The sequence below is a fragment of the Struthio camelus genome, chromosome 5 (genome assembly GCF_040807025.1).
Source record: "Struthio camelus isolate bStrCam1 chromosome 5, bStrCam1.hap1, whole genome shotgun sequence".
Classification (NCBI taxonomy): domain Eukaryota; kingdom Metazoa; phylum Chordata; class Aves; order Struthioniformes; family Struthionidae; genus Struthio; species Struthio camelus.
Genome location: NC_090946.1, coordinates 69,536,780 through 69,560,402, shown reverse-complemented (window position 1 = coordinate 69,560,402; position 23,623 = coordinate 69,536,780). Strand labels below are relative to the sequence as shown.

At 36.5% G+C, this 23,623-nt stretch overlaps 1 protein-coding gene across 5 annotated transcripts in view; it reads left to right on the top strand.

The window, feature by feature from the left end:
* Positions 1–23,228, top strand: part of SETD3 (SET domain containing 3, actin N3(tau)-histidine methyltransferase) — a 66,415-nt gene extending 43,187 nt beyond the window's left edge. For all 5 annotated transcript variants that reach the window (XM_068946997.1, XM_068946999.1, XM_068946998.1 and 2 more), the window contains 7 exons: positions 7,481–7,539; positions 9,463–9,577; positions 13,812–13,886; positions 17,207–17,373; positions 18,023–18,108; positions 19,940–20,100; positions 20,698–23,228. In XM_068946997.1, the coding sequence (XP_068803098.1) occupies positions 7,481–7,539; positions 9,463–9,577; positions 13,812–13,886; positions 17,207–17,373; positions 18,023–18,108; positions 19,940–20,100; positions 20,698–21,141 (1,107 nt within the window). In that variant the 3' untranslated portion in view covers positions 21,142–23,228. The remainder of the gene's footprint in view (positions 1–7,480; positions 7,540–9,462; positions 9,578–13,811; positions 13,887–17,206; positions 17,374–18,022; positions 18,109–19,939; positions 20,101–20,697) is intronic.
* The last annotated feature ends 395 nt before the right edge of the window (positions 23,229–23,623 follow it).

Genomic DNA, 23,623 nt, shown 5'->3' with positions numbered 1-23,623 from the left:
GATTATCCTCTTCAGTCAGACCCAATGCTAATACTCAACACAGTAGGAGACTGATATGATGCTAAGTAAACCAAAGTTTATTTTCTTGTACTACCATTTGAATGGGAGTTGAAGAGAAGTGATAGTTTTTTGGGGGGGGCGGGAGGGGAGGTATATGTGCAGTATAGTCACAGTGTGTCTGGTTTTGGGCCTCACTGTGCCCCGTACTCAGTGTCAGTCATATAGTTCTGTGTTTTAGTTGTAAGATGGTCATGATCCAAGCTTTCAACTTGGTGGCTCCAAGTATGTTTTATCCGTAAGTTTGCGTATTCAGTTCACAGGTAACAGTGGTAGCTGTAATGCATAATATTAATGCTTGTTAGAAAACTCTTCAGATGTGGAGGGGCTGTGAATAGGAAATATTGTCCCTGTCTTTTTAAAGCAGTTCACTTCATACTTTCCATTACAGCATTTTATTCGTGGTCTGTGATTCACTGAATTAATTGTGGAGCTTTGTGATAAATTTGTGCATGAAGCATCACTGAATAAAATGAGCAAGTTAAGCCTTGTTCCTCAGGAGGAGCCTAAAGAGTAAATTAAATGTCCTAATAGGCAGGCATAGACCTTTGTGAGAAAATTCTTTACTGTAGCTGTCTTACTGTACCAGTGTGAACAAAGTTCTGTAGACTGAATCTGTCAGTCTAAGGCTCAGCATGAACACTGGACTTTATATGTATATCATGAGCTGATTTAGCAAAGGAGCTATGTATCTAGTGTGCTTTTCTGCTACATGAATGGGGAGAGGGGACGTGGGAGGGGGATTGTGTTATTGCAAAACGCGTCCAATCTCTGCCCAACACGCACTTCCTTTTCAATCCTTCGGCCGTTAGTGAGCGTGCATTCAGTTCTAAATAATTTTGTGGAGGGACAGGAAAAGGTGTAGGAAGCTTGGTTATTAATGTAAAAGTCATATCTGAGTTGCTTCCTAACTGGGAAAGACTGGTTACCTGTTTTGAATTCTGTATAATGAAGAAATATTCTGTAAATGGATTGATCGAGAAAGGAATGTGAGAGTCACTCACTGTCTTCCCTTCATTTAGTAAAAGAGGTGCCGTGAGATTGTAGGCAGAATACTGGTTTGCAATTGGTTGGAAATGATTGCTGTGCGTTCAGCCAAATGGCAAAGTCCCATTTGCAAATGGTATGGGTTCTCAGTCCTTCAGACCCTAGAGTTAGCAACTAATGTCATGACTTGAGTGGTCTGTGGTGCCACTTCTTTCTTATTGGCTAAGTACAATTTTTGCAAGTAGAAGATACAGAAAAACAGATTCTGCAGTTAAATTCCACTGCACCAGAAGGAGTCATTCCCCACTGCTTCCGCTATATGAGTCCCATAGTAGCGTGGAACAGTGCTTTTTTGTGTATATTGGTGAAAAATAAATAAAAATTGCTGACATAAAGAGTAAGCAAGAATGTTATTTAAGTTTATTTAAAGTTTCAATCCTGTAGTACCTTTTCAGTTTTGAGCTTCATTCTGTTAGCTTTTGTAAAGCAGGATAATCTTTCAGATCTTTTAGAAAATCATATAATGATGTAGGTTTGTGGATATAATTCGTAGCTTTAATGAATCAGACTGTTTTAAAATTCCAAAGCATGTCCCTGTAGTTATAAACTATATTACAAAGTAAAATAATCTTTAACTTTTTCTCCTGTCCTGCACACTGTGCTGGCTTTTCCTTAGGTTAGGCAGCATATGTCCAATAGAAGAAGGGAGTTCTTGTTTCCCTGTAGATCACTAGGATCCTCCATTCTGAATTCTTTATTTTACTTAGCTTTAGGGCAGTTACAGCCTCAGCAGCTCTGCAGAGAGGAATTTCTCTTCAAGGCTGCTGCTTCAAAGGATTTCCAGAACTAGGAAAGGGACAGTAACCAGCAAATGCTGACAGATCTTCCTGCTTCTGGCCCTGAAAGTGTGTATGTGGTGTATGTTTGTGTTTTCATACACCTACACGTTGGCCTGAAACCATCAGTAGCATCCAACTAGGCGCATAACGAAATCTCCCATGTTAATGAGTGCATTGGAAAGAGGGGAGAATCTGCAAAGAAGGGGAGGAAAAAATTGTTTGGTCAAAAGGAACGAACCCTTGGGTTTCGTGTTCAAAGGAATGAAAGTCAGCAAGGTGGAAGCTTAGAGTGGTTTGGGCTTTAACTGTTTCAAGTACTCTTAATGTTCTGGGAGCTGGGATCGGGGGTGATTGCCTTGGCGTAATCTCAACACTTGGTATGATGATTTTCTGAGATAGAAATGAATGTGTCTCTACTTCAGCAGTACACGAGAGGTTTTTGAGAATATTGAAATCTGATTCAGAAATACTGATGCAAATATTACCCACTACTTTTCCTTGGGTTTGTGAGCACTTGAAATGTTCAGAAGAACAGAATCCCAACTATCTCTGTGCCTACAAACGGCGGAAACCAGCAAACAGGTGTCTGTCGTGATGGGAAGCGTATGTGTAATGATGAGTTAGAATACAGAAATGTGAAACACACTGGCTTAAGAAAGGATTTTTTTTTGGTTATGCGTAACAGTGGACTAATACGTGACTTGGTCAGTTTATTTCAACGTAAAGGTATTGTCTTAAAGATATATATGTGTTTGGTCATATTTAGTGATTCAATTAATTTTTTCGTACTTAGGGGATAGAAGGGCACATACTCAGGGGATACAAGGGCAAATGATGCCAAGGAATATGCTGGCCAATATGACTTCACATCATAATATATCTGTGCTTCACAAGACATCTAGTGGCATCATAGATACGAACACAAACGTGACATTCGGTAAAGTCTAATTTTTTAACTCTTTACTCAAATGTTGTAGCGTGTTACAGTAATTAGAATTTTACTGGGCATCACTTGCTAAACAAGCCAATATTATTAAGCTCCTTTTGATGGAAATTCCTCTGTTGAGATTAGGAGCTCTGACAGATGAGCTTTGGCATTTCATGATTGAATGGGGTAAGGGGTTACTGCCTCCAGCAGTCTGCCCACTCCCTTACAGGAGGTTACTGCCCTTGTAGGATGGATAGAGAAGTAAAGGTTGTGATGACTCCTCAGTTAGAAGGGCACACATCCGGTCCATATTGAAGCCTTTACGCTGTCCAGACCAAAAAAAAAAAAAATAGCGTCCTCAAACGTGGAAGATTCTAGCATCCAGTTTATAAGATTTGAAAATTAATCTTGTCATGTCCGTTCAAAAATAAGGTGAAGAAATGACAAGTGCAAAGGCCCCACTGGGAGCATCAGGAGTTGCAGTTTTCCATGAGACGTGAACCCATGGATATTACTGCTTACAAAAAGGAGAAAAATGTTTAAAAGCCTTTTTCCCTCTCCCCTCCCTTATCTATGGTTGCCATACTGAGTAACTGGCTTCTAGTCTGATAGTGTTTTAGGTGACTAGAATAACAGTCTGTCTCTTTCCACAGTGGCTGCAGACAATCTGGCAGCAATCACTGCTACTTTTTAATATTTCTAGTTATTTTGAGATCTCCTCCAAATGTCTCAAAGAAGGCTTGGAACGCTGAAAGGGAAGAAGCTTTTTTTTTTTTTTTTCCTCTTCTTGAATAACAGCATCAGGATGAAAATGAAATTCAGTATGCCACTATTTGTTTTTGCAGTGGTCATCACCCTGATTGCCAGCTCTGACAATATTTTCACAGAAAGGGTAACTAAATAGATGGTATTTGTTCTTTATAATAACTCTTTCAGTAGAATATCAGGACCTGCATCTAAATGAATAGATTCGCATTTTCATGTTCCCATTTTTTATTTAAAGCTTCCCCTCCCAACTTTCTGAAACTACTGCATACAGATTTGGTAAGTTAAAATTAGGGTTCATGTATTGGATAATGTCACATTTCATAGCTATTGTAGAGACCTAGCTGCATAAACCTGTAAAAGCTAGATCTGATTTTTTTTTTTTTTTTTACATATTAAATGTTTGTTTAGTTTAAATACGTCTGTATCTTTTTGATCAGCCCAAGCAATTTGCTTGCTGTGCTGCAGTCATCTTCTGTACTTTATTAAATATCTGTCAATTATAAATATCAAGGTTTTACATTAATGTCAAGATAGTACATCAAAAATTCATGGAATATGTGACTTTTTTCAAGGGTATTTAATACTTAATGCATTTGTGTCATTTTTCTTTCTAGATATATTGACAGGTTTTATTAAGTGTTTGTTAGGGAGATTCCATTTTTACCAAGGGACTATAAAGAGAAGCTGCATACTAAATCAATTTTTTTAATCAGAATATTGGTTTTTTTGTGTGTCTTCAGATTCTTGTAATCTATAGGGTTTGTAAGTTACATACTTAAAAAGCTCAAGTCAGAAATCTAACATAATCAAATGTACTGACATTAGAGTATCTTAACTTCAAAATAGCTACTAGAATATTGTATCGTGGGATGTTATGGTAGTTTCGTAGACTACAATTTTATTTTGACTTGTCCCTCATATAAGACCATAGATTTTGTCCTTTATGGTAATTTACTAATGTTTTTATATAGGTTATGTCTGGACTGTAGCGATATATTGTAAACCCGGGAAATGTAGGGATTGCCAATGAGGAAGGGTTAACCAAGCATTTAGTAGAGTTCAGAATCTTTACACATGGGTTGCATGTTCAAGTCTGGACTAATTAGAGGGAGAGCTTATGTCACATGAACAATTAGTGTCATTGCAGTATGCAGTTGTGAGATGTCTTGAGCACAAAACCCATGCAGTTACGTTTAATACTGATGTTCTCTCTGAAAGGATAATGACAGCATGTATATAATTTCTTGCTTCTTATAGATATTTACTCCAAGCTAGGGTTGAGATTGTTAGCTGATGCTCCCTGTGTAGGCTGTGATCGAGACTATGTGTATGTACTGTGTTTAGTCTAAGAGCTTTTGAAGTAAAAGGACACTGTCTTTTGCATTATTGAGCCCTCTGTATTCTCTATAATGCCCTTTAGTGCATTATAAGCCTGGTAATTACTGCTGTTTGCAAAATAATTAGTTCTCTTGAAAGCTCTTGTTTGGGAAGAGGAAGGAGAGCGGAAAGGCAGAGAGGAAAAAGACACAGCGGTATCTATTTGCACACCTGAGGTCTTTATATTGTGATAAACTTACTAGGACCCTCCATTTAAACTACAGCAATATCTGTTTACACTGAAGGTAAGGTATCAAAAATGAGGATTTCAGAATGTTGGAATAATATCTGAAGGCTGCTGCAGTGGATGTTAGTTTTAATTAACTTTGTGTTTCAAAACTTGCTTTTCTAAGTAGGGGGAGGAGGGAAAGACCGTTTGGAGGGCTGTTGGGTTGCTTGGCTACTGTGGAATTTCTCTTCGATTTCCAAACAGATAGGAGTGATTTTGCATGTGATTTTTCAACGAGTGTTCTGCTTCAGCACCAGTAGGTGGCATTAGCACCACGCTGATGAGCAGTCTCCTGGTGAGCGTGAAATGTATGAAGCCGAAACAAGCATCAGTAGGATAGTTGTTGAAAATATCTGTGCAGTTTTACTAAAACAATGTCTTTAAATACTAACATGAAACACATTGGGAAATGCAGTTTTGTAAGCAGTGAAGCTAAGCAAGAGGAAAATCAAGTGCATGGACTACAAAGGAATGGAATATTGAAGAAACCAATTTCTGAAGGAATGCATCTTCTCTGTTCGTGTATCTATTTTAAAAACTTCGGATGCAGAATGAGATTCCCACTTTTCACAATTAATAGAAATGCAACAGACAAATGTACATTTAATACATTTAATGTAAAACTGGTAGTATTGTATGTTTCAGTACAAGTGTGGACTTTCTCTGCTTAGTTTATTGTATCAAGCTACTTTAAAATAGATTACTAATACTGACAAAAATTGAAATTAAAATATCGTAAGGGGATAATGTTAGGCTGCTTTTTTTGTTTTGTTTTAACAGAATTGTTATTTCCAGTTGAAAGCCAAGATTCTGTGTTCATTTCTGAAGTCTGGAATGCTTTACTGCAGAGACGATATCTCCAGAAATTTATTATTTTGATTTTTCAGTTCTAGTTTTGTTTTGAATGGTTTTATGGGAAGAAAAAATTTTGTAAAATATGCTATTAACATTAAACTCAAATAAATTTGTTATGCAATGTCAATGATCATCAACGTGAATGAAAATCACATAAAAATGTAAAGTCCTTCCTGAAAAAAGGAGGCAAGGGGCAGCAGTTACTCAAATTGTTAACTTCATAGATGTTTCAGAAGTCCATCCAAAGGGTTAACTAGAGGGGATGGGGGAGAGCAGACACCTGGGACCTAACACCCAATTGGCAGTCTTTTGTAATATATAATTTGCCTAAAATTGCTCACTGAGCACAAGCTTTTGTTTTCTAATTGATTTACGGTTTGAGCCACTTTTACCTCATCCCCCTACTGTCCTGCACACAGTGCCATCAAGTACATTACAGTGAGAAATGATAAATTACCATGCACTTGTGATGCTAATGCATCAAGAGTAAAAAACTGCATACTACATGGAGCTTCATGCACATGGAGTGTTGCAAAGATAGAGCTAAGCAAAACATCACTTGTATCTTTAGAAATAACCTTTTTATCATTTACTTCAGTTTCTCTGTGAGGCTTGATTGAAACTGAAGATTAAAATTTATGCTATTATACCTTTCCATTTGTGAATTGGGACAAAGTTCTAACCTCTAGAAGGCGTGACAGCCTGGGCTTAAAACTACCTGTATTTTTGAAACTTTTAATAAGTTAATTTATCAGAAAAGTAATAGATGCTATCGTTTCCCAAAACCTTTGTAAAAACTAAATGTTTTGCTTGTTAACATCAGCTATAATATGCCTTCTAAAATGGAATTATCTGGCTTTGAGATTAGCGCATATATAGTTGCGTTAATACAGATATTATCTAAGCTATGTTTGTCCCCAACATTGCTTATATATTTTAGTCTATTTTCTGTCTGAAGCGTAGTGTAACTGCTATGGATAAAGCCTTTAGAGGTATAAGGGAAGAAGTGAAAATTTTGAATACATTTATCTAGCATTTGTAACATGTTACTGATATTTCAGAGAAGAGGGAATTGTAAAAGTTGGTAAAGCCTAACGTGCGCTTACTGTTTGGTTTCTCCCCCCCCCCCCCCCCCCCCGAAAAGTTCTACCTTCTCCTACTCAGTCCACCTTAACTTTTGTTATTTTTGTATGGTGTCTGTGGTTTCTAGTCTTGAAATATGAAGAAACAGATTTATGGCGGCTGCTGGGCACAACAAATTAAGTTGACAGTGATGTATGAGAGCATAATAGCATGATGATCCCTCTGTAGCGCGGCTGGACGCCTCCTGCTTCATTTGGCTCTTGTTAGGATCTGTTAGGCAGCTAAATAATGAAATTCTGCTGACTGATTTCTGTTTTCTTTCTCTTTTCACCTTTTTCTGAAACTTCCATTTCCCAGACCCATCCTAATGCCAGCAAACTGCCCTTAAAGGATTCTTTCACTTATGATGACTACAGGTTGGTCTGTCTTGTGTTTTAATATATATATATGTGTGTGTGTATATATATATATGTATGTATATATAAATTTTTTTGTTTTTAAGTGAGCTGCAGGGCCCTGAAACCCCTTCAGTGGTGGGAGAGCCCTATTGTTATTAAAAATTTAAATGTACAATTTGATTCTGATATACTTTCTTAATGAAAAAGAAAGTGAAATAAATATGCGGATTTTAATAGTTACAAAGGAGTAGTATTTATGACCAGTTAATTTAGCCAATTAGCACACACAGTCTGAGATTAGTAAGGCGATTGGTTATTTTTAAAGAAAATAATTCAGTAGACAGTGCAGGAGGTTTGAGTTTGTGGGGTTTTTTGTTTTTAGTTTTTGTTTATTTTATAAAAGGCTTTACCAGTACATAATAGTGAAAACTAATATTTACCGTGGCTGTTGGATGGGAGAGCTGGAGAACTTGGACTGTACATGTGAAGCAAGAGTGTCACTTAGAGGTGGTATAAGGGTTGGCATAATTAAGATAAAAGTAAGAATAATTAAGGTAAGAGCTTTAATTCTGTTAGATGAGTAAAATGGCATGAATAAAAGGCATTCGTGAGCTCTTACAGGGATGTTTTAGCCCAGTTTACTTCTGGGTCAATCTCTCAAAATTGGATTTCTAAAGCATACCACCTTCACCTGTAATGTCACAGAGAAACATGCTAACTTTCCTGTGTAGTTGGCTGAAATTTTGCAGATAAAGTGACAATAAAAAATAAACATATTACTCTTGCACTTCAAATAGTGTTTATATATCAGAATAATCCACAATTTTAACTTGTTTTTTTGAAATTAACTAGATCTGAAGTTGATGATCTTTCTAAGCAATCTAGAATCCTTCTGAAAATCTAATTTTGTATTTCAGGTACTCGTTAGTAGTGAATTCTGTGGGAATTAAAGTTACCTTGACTTTCTCCTGGTAGTGTCCTTTTTCTTTTTCTTTTTTTTCCCCCCCCTTCAAAAAAAGTTATTTGTGTTAAAGCAAGAATATAGTGAAACTTTAAGAATATATCTTTGTAGCATTTCATATTCATTTTTGTCTTAATTAAAATAAAGCTGGAATTTCAGGAATGTTTCGAAAATACTGAAATCTTCAGCTTTTCAGAAGCCTTTTTGAATAGGTAGCCGGTGTTTCGTTTGCTTGACCTGGCCTAGAAAGGTTTTGAGTGATGTCTATCCTAAACTATCTTTTACTTGTTTCATATTTTAAACTGGATAGCTGAATGTTTTGGGTTATTATTTTTTCCCCTTTCTGTATTCTGCTAAGTAGAAAGTTTAACAAGACTAATCTAAATCAAAGGTCCCCAAACTGAAGAGGAATGCTTACCAAGGTATCACACCTGTGTCAGGTGATGACACTGGTTTCCAATTCATGTTATATGTAAGCTCTTAGGGAGCTAGGGGAAAAATGCCTCCTGGCTCTTACGAAAGTCTGCACGCAGATGAGACCTACTGCTGCCAAGCATTGGTTGTGAACCCCTTTGAAGCCTGCAGGATTAGCTGACCCCAGTTTTGGGATATATGATGAGAGGTGTGTGTACAGTACGTGATTGGGGAAGCAAAAAACATGGCAGTGGGTCCTGGTCAAGGTATGGAAGGTATGAAGATGAGGTTCTTCTGCAAAGAGTGCAGAAGAGGTTTGGTGTTGCAGTCCTGATTGGGAATCCAATATACTATGTGTGTGTCTTGGAAACCCAGCAGCTGCACCTTCTCCTGCAGGTGATGAGACCTGCTACTGCTGTTGCCGTCAGTATTCTGTGATATTGAAGAAAACTAAATTTGGAAACTTTTGGTCTAAAAGGTTGCTTCAGGTTGGACTACAAGTAATCCTATATTGATGTTTTGAATATCAGTATATTTTTAATGGTTTAATTTTTTTTTTTTGGTAGATGGGCAGTTTCTTCTGTTATGACACGACAGAACCAGATTCCAACAGAAGATGGTTCTCGAGTTACGTTGGCTCTGATACCTTTATGGGACATGTGTAATCATACTAATGGACTGGTAAGGATTTCTTCATTGTTGCTGAGAGACTTGAGGGCTTAAGTATTAAACCTTTCAACTGCCTTAGAGCAGTTTAATAACACTTTTCATTTCGTATTTTATCTTCCCAAGTGGCCTTAAAAAACTAACATCTTAAAGATATGTCAGTTTTTTAAATATCTTACGGTAACTTTTCAGTGCGATCTTTCTTCGTCTAGTGAAAACTTCTAGAAGTGATTGCAAACTTTGCATGTGGCTCTACCTCATATACTCTTAAGAGTATGTAACTTCAAAAATTTTTAATTACACAAGACTTTTTTTCTTTTCCCAGCCAAGTCTGAATATTTCTGATCTTCTGACATAGAGTTTTGTTTCTGGTGGGGCTGACAAGGATTTTGCAAGACTAGATAGATTTATACTGAGAATATGAAAGCAGACAATGATGGAGGTTGCCTTTTGTACCTACCACTAGGGAAATTGATTAGAAATTTGCAACTAAGAAATACTGCCTATTCTCCTAACCATGCCCAAAGAGCCTTGTTATGGAGACAGCAAGGACAAGAACAAAGCCTAGTTCAACAAAAACAGTACATCTGTTACTACATCAAAGAAACAAAATGCAAAAATACTACTTTAGGGCATATTAAACATTTAAAAGGTGACATATGTATATAGAAAGTCAGACCTGCTGACATTTTGGCTTATGTGAGCTAGTTCAGAGGATGAGGTCTTGATTTCATTAACAGTCTGGTTAATGTTGAACTGAGGAAGTGGAAAGTCGTAAGAGGATAGTTTGTCAGTGGTGTACAGCAGATTGCCAGCCTCATGTACGCTTCAGGAATCATACCCTCAAATTATATTTCTAGTAGGAAGGATTATTCATAACAGTAAATATGACGATGCTATTCAAATAATCTGGTTCTTTTGTGGTAGAACTAACCTGAGTGTTAGGATGGCAGTAAGCGTTAGTATTGTTTGTATAAGAAAAGATTACTTTAAATGGGGAAAAAATTGTAAAATAAAGTTGTTTCTGACTTGACATTTAGCTGACTTATTGTTACCATGTCTTATACCAAATACAGTGTGATAGGCTAGGCTGAAAAGTTGCATATATTTGGGGGTTTCTAAAAGGTGATTATATGTTATTCTCTAATAGTGATTCTTGCCTTTCACTGTTTGTTAAATAATATGATAACTTTGATTTATTAGCAGCATTTAGATGAGAGTCTCTGATGTAAAGAAAATTGCTTAAGCTTCAGAAATGCATTTTTTTGTAATATGTCTCACCTGCAAGCATCAGTACTTCCTGCATCCTTTTCCTGTTGGACATCGCTTTCAGATGCTTTTGCAGAGACTTGCCTGTATTCATTAGACAACTTTTAATAAATGCCTTCAAAGTTGGGATTAAAGGAAAAGAGGAAGAAAATTAAGGTCCTGGGAGGGGAAAAAACAACTAGCTGTTCTTTTTATATGGGCTACTTATGTTATTTTAATCATTCAAACTTGTATTTAAATTGATGAAGTAATTTTTATTTTTTATTATATTTCTTAACAGTGGGTTTGGTATGGAGCCAGCCATACCTCTGGAGCCAAACCTGCTAGTGCAGTAGTCTATCAGGGCTGTAGGCACTTTTTATGCTTAAGCGTATCCTAAAGAAGGAGGGAGAAAAGCCTAAATAATTTGTATGTGTATACAGACTTTACCCGTTTGTTTCATATTTCTACAGAAACTAGTTTCAACTTATAGATTCAGGAGGGACAGAGAGCTATAATATCGATAATGGACCAAGAAAAGCTACTAAATAGTTTTTATTGAGTGTTAGTTTACTAGTATTAGTAGAAATAGGAAAAATCTACTAAGAGAACTAAATTGCCTGTGTTGTAATCTATATTATTGTAGAGTGGGATGAGAGTGGATTCTGCTGTAATTATAGATTGCACCTTTAAAGTACATCAAGTGAGTAGTTCTTCATTACATGAAGGTAAAAAATGGAAGACGGCATTGTATATGCCACTGCCTAGACTATTCCAGAGGCAGCACTGAAGTGCTTCTTGAGTCAGTCAGCTATTATGTATGCCTGTTCTTGCTCTATTCCACAGGGCCTTTTCCACAAGCTAGATAATAAAATGCTCTTTGGGTTTTAACTGGAGCTAGGTCCACCCAGCTTTTTCTTGCTTCTGACACTATTAATTAGATCAGCCTGCCTCTAAGAACTATATCAAAATGGTTGTCTTCATGCATTTCTCATTGTTATTCTTTAGTGGGATTGCATTTTGACAGTCAGAGGTTGATTACCAGTTCTGCCAGAGCTTTGAATGAACTACATTCTGCCTATTGGGCTGGGTCTATCTTTAATCACTGACCGAGTAGACTATTGCATGCTTTATACCCAGGTTGGAGTTCATATATTGGTCTGCTTCAGAAATAAAACTGAAAGGTTGCAATTTGTCAGCTATCATGTGGGAAAAGAAGTAACTCCCTGTTAATTCTCTAACCTGGCTACTGTTAAAAGAAACAGGAAATAGAAGTATAGCACTCCATTATGCTTTATAGGATAGCCCATTAAACGTGCTGCTGTTTTAAAAAAAAAAAAAAAAAAAAAAAAAAAAAGTGGGGGCAAAAAACAATCCCCCCCCAAAACAGTAGTCTAGTGAAACATGCTTAAGCTTACAGAATTCTTCTCTTAATAGATATTAAGATATTACCAGAATTCCTCCGATCTTTGAAATTCTCCTGTTTTACAATCCTTTCAAAAGACTTGAATGGAGTTTTCAAGTTGAAAATATTTCACTGAGTTTATGCACTAAGAAAATTACAGGATGGGTTAAGTGCTGTCAAGAGTTCCCTTTTTTGAGTGGAAAATACAATTTTTCAGAAGGTGACTGTATTTGAACTTGGAAGGTACATTTGTAATGATGAGAGTAAATTCTCTAGCACTTGAAACCTGTAATTCAGGGTTAGATAACCTTCTAAAGAGTAGGTTTTAATTAGAGATTATTCAGCCCAGGATAGGGAATGTACAGGGATTTCTGCGTTAAGACTACTGTCAGTGTTTTGCAACAGGCCACACTGCATGGCTGTAGTATTCTCTCCTGATCTCAGTGTACCACAAATCCTTTTAACAAATCTTAAGTGGTGGCAGCCACATACAGTGCAGTTATGTAAGTGTCCCTTAGGGCCTAACTGTCCTAGCTTGTGGCTGCCATTTTGGATTTGCTTCGCCTGAGACAAGTTCCCTGTGGTCACTTTGAAAGCATTGTTTTGCCTTACAAATACATATTTGATTATGCAAGCAGAGTAAAACTATTAATATGTAAACCGTCAACCAAGCTCTCAAAGTAACCTATGGAGTTCTGTTTGGATAAAGTACATCCAGGACGAGAGTCACGGTATACCTAAGCTCAAATGCGAGTCAGCTTGCAAACAAATACGCTTTCTTTTACAAAGGTTGAGAGAGAATCTTTGGCTTTCCCTAGGGCTTATGCCCCATCTTTTAGCTGTATCTGTATCTTTCGTAATATTTTTCAAGGACATGCTGTTTGTCACTTTAGAAAGTATTATTTTTTTTAGGGTGGATTTACTTGTTAATGTGAACACTTAAGAGTTTTGTGGGGTGTGTTTTGTTTGTTTGTTTGTTTTTTAAGAGAAGTAGGTACAGGTTTGTGGAGAAATCTTTGTCCTCTTCCATTGCCTAGTCCTACTGGAAAAAAATTCTTTTAGTAATTTAAGAGTATTACTTAACTTTATCTAAAGTTATTATTTACAAGTGACTTACAATTCTCTGAAGATGGTATCCTGCAAAGATCCATTGTTACCTTATCCTTTTTCGTTGAGAGAGATCAAAAATGGGCTGATAGTTGAAGGATAAAACAGAGAATACAAAACTCTCAGTGCATTGCTTCCATGGGTCTCCTGAGTGTGACTTAAAACTGAAGAACTTTATAGGAAGCTGCTGAGTTTAGCATAGGACTGGCCGTGATCTTTGGAGGGTGCTTTCCTCAGAGCCTTCCATTTACTTCAGGTGGATAATTTCCTCCCTTAGATTTCTCTAATGCGGCGCTTTTAGTGTTCTTAGCTAAGAAGGGATTACTTAGGAATCTTAAAACATTCAATATCAACCATATTATATTGGGCAGAGAAAGTAACGTATACATTTGCTATTGTTAATATCTATTTCCAGTAAGGACGACAGTTTGTCAGTGAGGAGGAGAGAAATATAATATGCTGAAGGTACTTTATTTTTTCCTTGGATAGATCACTACAGGCTACAACTTAGAAGATGACCGGTGTGAATGTGTAGCGCTTCAGGATTTCAAGGCTGGAGAACAGGTAGCGTGAACATAATTGCTTTGTAATTAAGTTTTGTAAGACTGCGTTTGCAAGTAATAGGCTACCTTGATAAAAAGGTAGTGAGTGTGCCCCTACGAGTATTTGTCCATTAGATAGCTAACGTCAAACATTCTGATAGCTGTAACAGAGTTTTGCTAATCTGCAACTAAGACTTGCACAAAAAGTGTAAGAGCATGGTGGTGTGGGTAAAGCCCTGTTGCATTTGAATTTTATTGTACTTGTGTAATTCTTGATGAAAATGCTACCAAATTAAATAAATGCACGATTTTCAGAATAAAATGTTTTCCGTCCTTTGGCAGACATCAATGTTAGGAGAGTTTTGATTCCTCCTATTCTAGGGAACTATTTGAATATTTAATCACTGGTGGATGCACATATAGAGGTACTGAATTTTGTATTCTAGATAAGGTTAATAGAAGGCGTATGTCCCAAGGAAAAAAGATGAATATATTTTAGTTTTGAGATCTCAGTTTGTAGCAGTTTGTAGAATCTTTCTTAATAGTTTTGTCATTTGTTAAATAAAGACTAATAAGAAGCAAAGAGATATTAACCAATAGACTTGTCAGTCGTTTTACCTATGTTTCATTCCTGCGCTTAGCGAAAATGAGAAGGTGCCTAAAAATATACTTCCTTGCTTGTGCGTACGTGTTCGAAAAAGAATACATCTCTTCATTCTCAAACAGAAAGTACCAAAGTCTGTGTTGTGCAGTGTAGGGCCTTTCAAAGATGCACGGAACAGTTCAGATTCCAATATTCTGTTTACAGCTGCTAAGAAATGAAAATGAATGTCCAAACTAAATCTGTCAAATGATGCATTGAAGGTAGTGGTTCCAGGACCGTAGGAAGTCTCTGATAGGAGTGTTCCAGTGCTATATGTCAGCAGCCAGCTTAAACCCTCATTGTAGTAGCACTCCGTTTTTTGTACTGCTCGTGCGATTGTAGTAGTCAGCATGGCCAAAAAAAGATTCCATCTATGAAACATCCTCAGATGTTTTATAACTCAGTCTCTGAGTTATTCCCTTAAATGTATTATTTTGCCAGTTTCACATTTTATAATCTTTTGATTTTCATTTTTCTTACGTTTCGTTACCTCCTTTCTGAACGGAGATGTGTTTGACAATTTTTTCTTAACTGTGGCTTTCCAGAGGTATATTATCCATTGCTATGCTGTGGTTCATAGTGATAGTATTTTTTTTTTTTTTGGCGTGTGTTGTTCCTATAATTTGTTATGGTAGTCAAATATTTGCTGTTTTTCCAATGCCAGTATGATGAGTTAAAAGGGGTCCACGGTTTTTCCACAAGTGATCTAATTTCTGATTTTCCACAGCTGGCAGTAGATATGTTGTATAGCTTTTCTGGCTGCTCTCTTCATTTAAGTTATAGAGGATTCCTCTATTTCAATTTTTTTAGGGGTTTTGCTTAATTTGTTATTTATTAGCGTGTTTTTAAATTTCTATACAATACAAACTTTAACTGTGAATTATTGACGACATTAAGATGTTTTAATTGCATAGTGCCTGTGTCTTTCAATAGACTGCGAAGACGTTATTCCTTACAGTTTCAGTAGAAAGAGTACATGCTTTTACTGCTAAGGAATTTGAGGCAGCAGACATCCACACAGTCTATCAAACGCTGGCCGTGAACTAAGCAACTTCTCATTCTGCTTAATTTGCTTTGTTGTGATCAGCCTTACAGTGTAAGGGACTACTGTATTTTCGCATGATAATGATTTATACTATAATATGAGATATATCACAGTAGTTTAAAACCTGTTCAGAAAAAGAACTCCTGAACCGCGTGTTTTTCTGATTGTGTAGCATGTCCTGTAATCAAATGGAGATCTGCACTGACATTTTATTTCCTGCGGTTTTCCTCAGCGTTTTGGGGAAGGGCTTTGTCAGAGGAGGAGAGTGGCTAGCAAACTTAACATACAGGTCACTCATTCATTGCAGTAGTGTGTTAAAATGTAACATTTACTATATTTTAATATAATGTTTAAGCATTCAGTGCTTAGAGTATATATTTCTAATCTAAAATTTAGAAAGAAGAAATTAAAAGCATCACTTATGTTGTTTAGCTGTGCTTTCCCCTGTCCGCTAGACGGGAATGGAAGCTTAAAGGTATCCAGAGCATTGGTGGGAATTCTGTAACTGTTTTTTACAGTTCCATTACTGATAATTCCATTATGAAACAAAAGAGAAAATGTCCTCTTCGTAGGAGAAAAGACGACAACTATCCCTACGACCTGTTGTCCCATGTGCTTCACGCAGCCGAACCCGTAGTGGAAAAACTGTGTGAACACTCTAACGCTGTTGACATGCCTTTTGTCTCTTCTGATGTTCCCCCCCCCCCCCCCCCCCAACTAAATATATCACTGGATTAGCTATCAAAGAAAGATTATTAACGACCCACAATTTTTTTGAAAATCAGTGGCTGGTTATAGAAGACAGATCCTAATTGGGTGCTCTCCCACCACCATTTGTGAGAGGTAACAAAGGAAAAACTGCAATTAAATTTTGCACTTTAGGTACCAAAATTTTGCACTTTAGGTACCAAAATCAGTCGGCTGCAAAAGCACCTGTAGGAAACTAGACTTTGGTTGTTCTGCTGTTCACTGAATTGCCTGCTTTTTATTCATTTTCAGTTAAACACTTTTTGCAGGTAATATTTAGGAATGTATTATCTTGTAATACAGTAATAAAGTAATGTCTTTGCTTTAGATAAAGAGTTCAGAGAATAACATAAAAATCAATACTGGCTGAACACAGATCAGTTCTTTGCGTGACATGTTTTGGTATGTTCATGCCTGGAGGTTACCTTTATAACCAAAGCAAAGTTGATCCAGCAGCAGTGTCAGTTATGTTCTTGGGTAGACATGCGGGGGAAAAATTACCTCAGAAACACCAATACCTGTAATGGGCCCTCATTGTCTCAGATTTTTTGTTGGTCTTTGAAGGCATAGGATCTTTGAGAGCTTATTTGCAAATACTAGTATTTTGTGAGAGTGAGAGAAAGGAAAGCATTTTTGTTGTAAAGTATAGACTAAGAACCTCTTCTCTGCTTTCGAAGTCTGTCTCAGTTATATGAATATGTTTACATCTGCCTCTAAAGTTTTATTGCCTTACTATATTTGAATCAATACCAGAAAACAAAGTATGTTTCTTTATGTAATCAAGTATACCTTATACTTTGCTACAGAATAGTAACTCTTTCAGGAAATAACTTGCAAATTATGTCAGATTTATGAGTTGATCTTAAGCTTTTTTCCTGTCCCTTCACTTCTCTTTTCATCCTTCTAGATTTACATTTTTTATGGCACTCGGTCAAACGCTGAATTTGTGATCCACAGTGGTTTTTTCTTTGATAATAATTCACATGACAGAGTGAAAATAAAGCTTGGCGTGAGTAAAAGTGACAGGCTGTATGCTATGAAGGCAGAGGTCTTAGCTCGTGCTGGTATCCCAACGTAAGTAAAACACAATGAGCTGGGCTTTTTCAAACATTTCCAAGTATATAGTGTCCAGTAGAGCATATATAAAGCTCTTCTATGATAGTTTTCTCAGGTTTAATATTTCTCCTGTTTGTGTAGCAAGTTAAAGTCATTGCAATAATATTTGCAAAAATTGTGTGCTATACTATCATCTAATTTGGACCATATAGAGGGGAAAAAAATCTTTGCTTTAATAACGGTTTGAACAAAAGTGAAGCAAGGATTAATGTGAAGCAATCCGTGGTTTTTCTTTCTTTCCTGTTGCTTACAGACATTCTACAACACTCAGTATGTGACCCACAGCATTTGCCTTTAGTCTTTTCGGTACAGAGGGCACTGTTAGGAGCAGCAGATGTGAAACATTGCATTTCCATGAATCTATTTATGAAATCCATATAAAAATCATTTTAAGTGTAGTATTGTGGAGAGAGAATTATTCTTTTCAAATACAGATTAGAGAATCTTTCTTCAGTTTAAATTTGTGCAACCTAATTTTTTAAAAGTAACTTTTGTAACATTGCATTTTTTTGGTATGCTTTTTAAGGTCAGTTATATTGAAATGAGTTCAAAACTCCCACAGTGGAACTTGCATGTACAGTTATTGTTTGATTGTTTTATTTGTTAGTTCTAGTGTTTTTGCCTTGCACTCCACTGAGCCTCCGATTTCTGCTCAGCTTCTGGCTTTCCTTCGAGTGTTTTGTATGAGCGAAGGTAAGATGTTTTATAATCTATTTTATGCTTTCTGTTCATTTTTCCTTTTCCTTTTTTCTTTTTCTTTTTTTTTTTCCTAAGCAGGAAAGTGAAAGACATTTACATAAAACATTAAACTAGAGCATCAGAAAAGAAGTATTTTGGGTCGGGAGAGTTAAAAGGCTATCTATAAGTTAGCTTGCTAGTGAGAACCCTATGTGTAGCTGTGTGGTTTGAGGGAATATTTTAGAACATAGTCTTCTTGGAACTCCTCCTCCTAAAGCATGAGGTGATGCGCTTTTTTTTTTTTTTTTAATCTGCCTGAGTGTTGTAAATAAATGAGCTCGAGAGCTTGATCTTTAGTTCTTAGGTTTAAAAATGGTTCACAATGCAAGATCGTATGAGACCTAGGGGTTTATTACACACTTAAAATTATAGCATGTTAGCCATTACTACCGGAATCATTCAGGTATGGAACTGGAATATTCTATCTTGTAGCGGAAATATGAAAGAAACACTTCAAAGTTGAATATTTAAAACATTTTGGTAATTCCTCATCTAAAGTCAATTTATGTATTTGCAAATGGTCCTTATAGTGTTTTTTACATGTTAGTGGTTGTACCAGGAAAAATCTATGTGCGGTTATTAAATACTAACTTAATCTGTGCATGTGAAACTTTTGATTAAATGCTTATAATAACTGCATGCTGATTAGATGCAGTTATGGAAGTTACAGATAGGATAGCTGATTAGGTGCAGTTATGGAAAGTACAGATAGGATAGGTTTTCATGACAACAAGAGAAATCCCTTTCAGTTAGGGATGGTGTGCAAATGATGTGGATTTTGAGACCAGTAGGAAAATTATAGTGGGTTTTCAAGTTGTTATACGTGCTCTGTTTGCTTCGTTTAATCAAAAGAACCTACCCTATTTAGTGTTTGACTTCACTGGATTCTGTTATATGTTTTTTAGATTCTATTAAGAATTCTAGTGAAGAAATTTTTAGGATGCTTGTGAGGGGGTGAATTTTCTCTTGGAGAAGAAAACATAGCTAGCGGACATTTCTCTGAAATGTGATTTTGTTCTGTCTTAATGCTCCGTGTCTTAAATGCTCCATAAGTAACTGTTTATTGAGAAACTCTGTGTAATGGTTATTCCACTAGTGGGAAGACTCTTGCTCCAGTAATCCTTTCATGAACAAGTAAAATTTAAACATGTAGCAATTTAAACTGTAGACTTCAGTTACAATTCTGCTGTTTGATATGTTTTACTTTAAGTTTGTTATAGCCGCTTTGCGGGAGAGGAATGTGGTGATTAAAAGATTAATGGAATTTGTGTAGTGTCAAGGGGCCAGTTAAAAACATTTTCTGCTCTGTACGAGGTTTGTTTGGATGTCTTTTTTGGACCAACGGTAGGTAGTTTCTGCTGCTGAGAAGGACTACTGAAATAATAGGAAAAATAAATCCACTGGTATTTGCATAATTTCCCTGCTGTTTCATTTTTTTTTTTATTGAAAAGTTCACTGAACTCTAAAAAAATTACTCCCTTTGTTTTGTTTATCAATTATCATGTGAGACAATCTATCTCATTGTCATAGAGTTATGTTGTGCGTGAGAGGCTGGAATATTTGGGACTTTATGTCGGAATGGAGCTGAAGATCCCTTCTCTGCTAACCTCAAGACTTCCAGATACCACTTTGAGCTGGCTATTCCTAGCATTCTCCTCATTTGATTATTATTTTTTGAGGAGAGCTTTTTCCTTAGCAATTTAAAACTATGTTATTGAAATAAAGCTTTCTGCAGTTTGTCAACTGACAAAGTGAGTGATGACATCATTTTTTTTACTTCTTGCAGAAGAGCTGAAGGAGCACTTGATAGGCGAGCATGCCATTGACAAAATCTTCACTCTGGGGAACTCCGAGTTTCCTGTTAGCTGGGACAACGAAATTAAACTTTGGACGTTCCTAGAAGCCAGGGCATCCCTTCTTTTGAAAACCTATAAAACAACAGTAGAGGTAAATTTATTGTTACATGAAATTTAAATTTCTAAAATATTTTGCATCATCACTGTAGGAAAAGATTCTTTGTCCCTCATCCTCTCTTTACAAACTTTCATCTTAGTGTTAGTACATAACTCATTTTGCACTTTTTAAAGTCTAGAGACTTATTTGCATTATCTAAGGCAAATAAGATTGCAAAAAACCGCAATTCTGCTAATGTAATTTTGTTAATGTATTTTTTTTCTTTGATTCTCCAAGTAGAGGCTACTTGTTTTTTCTCTGCAAGTGAAATGTGGAGTCAGTTTCAACTTGTTGTCTACTAGTTGTATTTTCCAAACTGAAAATACTGCAAGCGTATTATAAGTGAACCTATGAGTTTCCTGTGTTTGTAAAGTCTCCTGACTTTGCCTGTTATGCAAGCTGATATATGTGGAGAAATTTTGGCCTCTTCATGAATTTTTGATAAATTTCACTGGGACTCCATGCCAGTGCCCTCAAATATGTCCATTTGGATCAACTGGTGGAACTAGTGTCCCTTATTCTTGAAGCATAGAGAGCTCTTTTTGTTGTACTCGTTGTTTGTAATGAAACTTTCTCTTTCTTTCCTGCTAGGATGATAAGTCCTTTTTGGAGACCCATGACCTTTCTTCTCATGCGATAATGGCTATCAAATTGCGCTTAGGTGAAAAAGAGATCTTGGAGAAAGCAGTAAAGAGTGCAGCTGCTAGCCGAGAATACTATACCAAACAAATGGCAGATGGAGCTCCCATTCCTAAATATGAAGAGAGCAATATTGCCTTGTTGGAGAACACTGTGCCAGATTCTAGACTGCCTATTGTCTTGAGAAACCTGGAAGATGCAGAAGAGCAAGGGGACTTAAAGATTGATGAAGCTATTGATGCAGAAGTCACAGAGAATGGATTTGTAAATGGTGAAAACTCTCTATTTAATGGGACCAAATCAGAATGTGAAAATCTAAATCAAGAGGAAAGTAACAGAGAGACTGAAGACGCCAAAGAATCTTCTTCAGACAGCACTGATGAGGTTAAAGAATAGTCTTAAAGTTTGACTTTCTTGTGAAATTAAATTAGCTGAAGTTTATGAACAGTGCATTTATGTTGGTGTGTTTCTTTGTTAACATTTCTCTTTCTGCAGAGGAAAATGTTTTTGCTGCTTTATATGACAATGAATTTTTAAGTTATTTAAAAGATTTAGCATCCCTTTTCAATTAAGATTGCCATCTTGCTTTCAGGCAAAAACTGGGGAAAGAGGTGCCTTTGGAAGATTTTGCAGCCCTTTGTTGAACCAAATGTTTTTTCTTCCTGGGGAAGAATTAAGCTCTTCTATCTGCTGTGCTTTTGTTGTTCTGTCACTCTGACTACCGAAATTAAGAGCTTGCTCTGCCTCCTGCCAAGAAAAGCAGAAGGCAGGACTGACTCGGTATTCAGCATGAAGGTGAGAGAATAGTACAGCAGAAAACTGGATAAGAGGATCAGAAACTTGGGAGACTGGAGGAAAACCTGTTTAAAATCAGGTATGCCAGTCCAGAAAAAGGTAAGGTGGCAACCTTATGTTCTGTAGTTTTTAAGTGTTGATGAGAATCCAAATTGTATACACTCAAAGTGATTTCTGAGGATTTCAGTTTACTTTGTCTTTTGTTTACTGTATGAAAATATCTCATCTTTCTTCTTCAGTCAGAGTTAGGCTGCTACAGTACACCATTCACCAACTTTTAAAGGCTGACTTTTTTTTATTTCCAGGCGGTACCTTTTGTTTACAAGGTTGGCAGTACTACTGGAGAGTTTGAAAGCAGATAGGCCAAGCCGCAGCTTTAAAGTGTACTGTTCAAAGTGAGGTTGCTTCCCAGCTTCTTCAGGTTTTCACAATTAGCTAGGGTTTTTCAAGGCTACACTTTTGACTAAACCATTATTAAAAGGAAAATATGATTAATATTTTTGTCTGCTACTCCTTCATTTCTGTGTTGTTGGATGTAACATTGAATGTGACAGCAGTTACCTAATCTTACTCAGCTTCATCTTTTGGTTAAGATACTAAGTGATACCGTTTTCTTGAAGAAAACGGCAGTTAGGCTAATGTATTCTTGGTCTAAGTCCAGACCAAAGCCAAGTCTGCAGTATGGTTTGCCATTTAGATTGTGTCTCAGTCTGATGCACGTTTCTTGGGATGCCTGCACAAATTAAACAGGTCTACTGTCTCCCAACAATTTTGGTCGCCCTCCCACTGTATGTTTTAACTTCTAAATTGAAACAATACAATCCTAGAACAGTGCAGTAACAGAACAAGGGTAATTCCAAAGCTTGACTTTGAAATTACCTGGGTACTGGGAGGAGAGGAGGATGGAATATTTTAATTTTGGGGGTGAATGGAGAGTGATTTAATTCTCTTCTCAAAATTAAGGACTTTATCTTTTACTTTTGTATCCTAAAGTTCAAGATAACGGAAAGATGAGACAAGCTTGGACAATTGGTTAAAGTCCAGTAAATGTTGCAACCTGTTGTTCCAAGATCAGTTGCAGTAAAATGTCTTTTGGCCTATTCACTTTTACTAGATTTTGCTTCTTTTTTGCTGCAACTTGGAAGATGTGTTTTTGCATAAATCTTTGGTGCAATACACATAACAAGTAGTAATTTTCAGATTGTCATACCAGTTTTGGTGTTCAGTTAGTATCAGTGTGGGGAAAATAGAAAAAATAGTTTTTTAAAAAATATTTCACTGAGAGTGGCATGTTGCCGTTGCACCTTGGACATTGCTTCACCACTTAACAAGATGCTGGACCAGTATTTTTGTAACTATATGCTGCCTTTGGTAGAATGTTATGAATTATTGTCTTGACAGTTTAAATGTCATAAAAAAGTCATTACTTTTCAGTTTTTTGTAGGACCAATATTCTTCTGTTTCTGCCAGTTACATTGCACAACATTGTAGTAGATACTATAACGAATTTTTGAAGCTAGCCTTCCCTGAAAATTTTAACTGTAAACCAGAATTTAAATGCTTTGATTGAATCTGATACACTGTATTCTGTTCCAGTATTTGCTGATATCTATGGCTTAGCAAAGCCTGTGGTCACCACAGGGCAGAATATATGGGTTTTCTTGAATAAAATATAGTTCTACAATGTCTTCCATGGTGAGTGTATTATACAAACGAAATCCCTACCTGCTAATGACTGTTGTATCTTTTGGGGTGGGTGGGTGTGGAGAGGAATAACTGTCCGGGTGTACAGATAAAGATTAAAGGAAGTGTAGCTGGGGGTGGGGGGGAGGAAGAGAAGGAGAGTTATTAAGCAGACAGGGAATGTGGTCCATTAAGCAAGGTCAAATTCTTACTCTTCGTATGTTAGTTGCTTAGAAAAATATGTTGCACACAATAAAAATAGTGAGTAATCTAATTTTGTAATTTGCATTTTTCCTCTACGCATGTAATGGTTTCTCAGAAACACTAACCTAAAACTTAAGCTTTTGAAAATTGAGGTGGAAATGAAAAAAATTGGCACTGACGAGCCCTTATTACCATC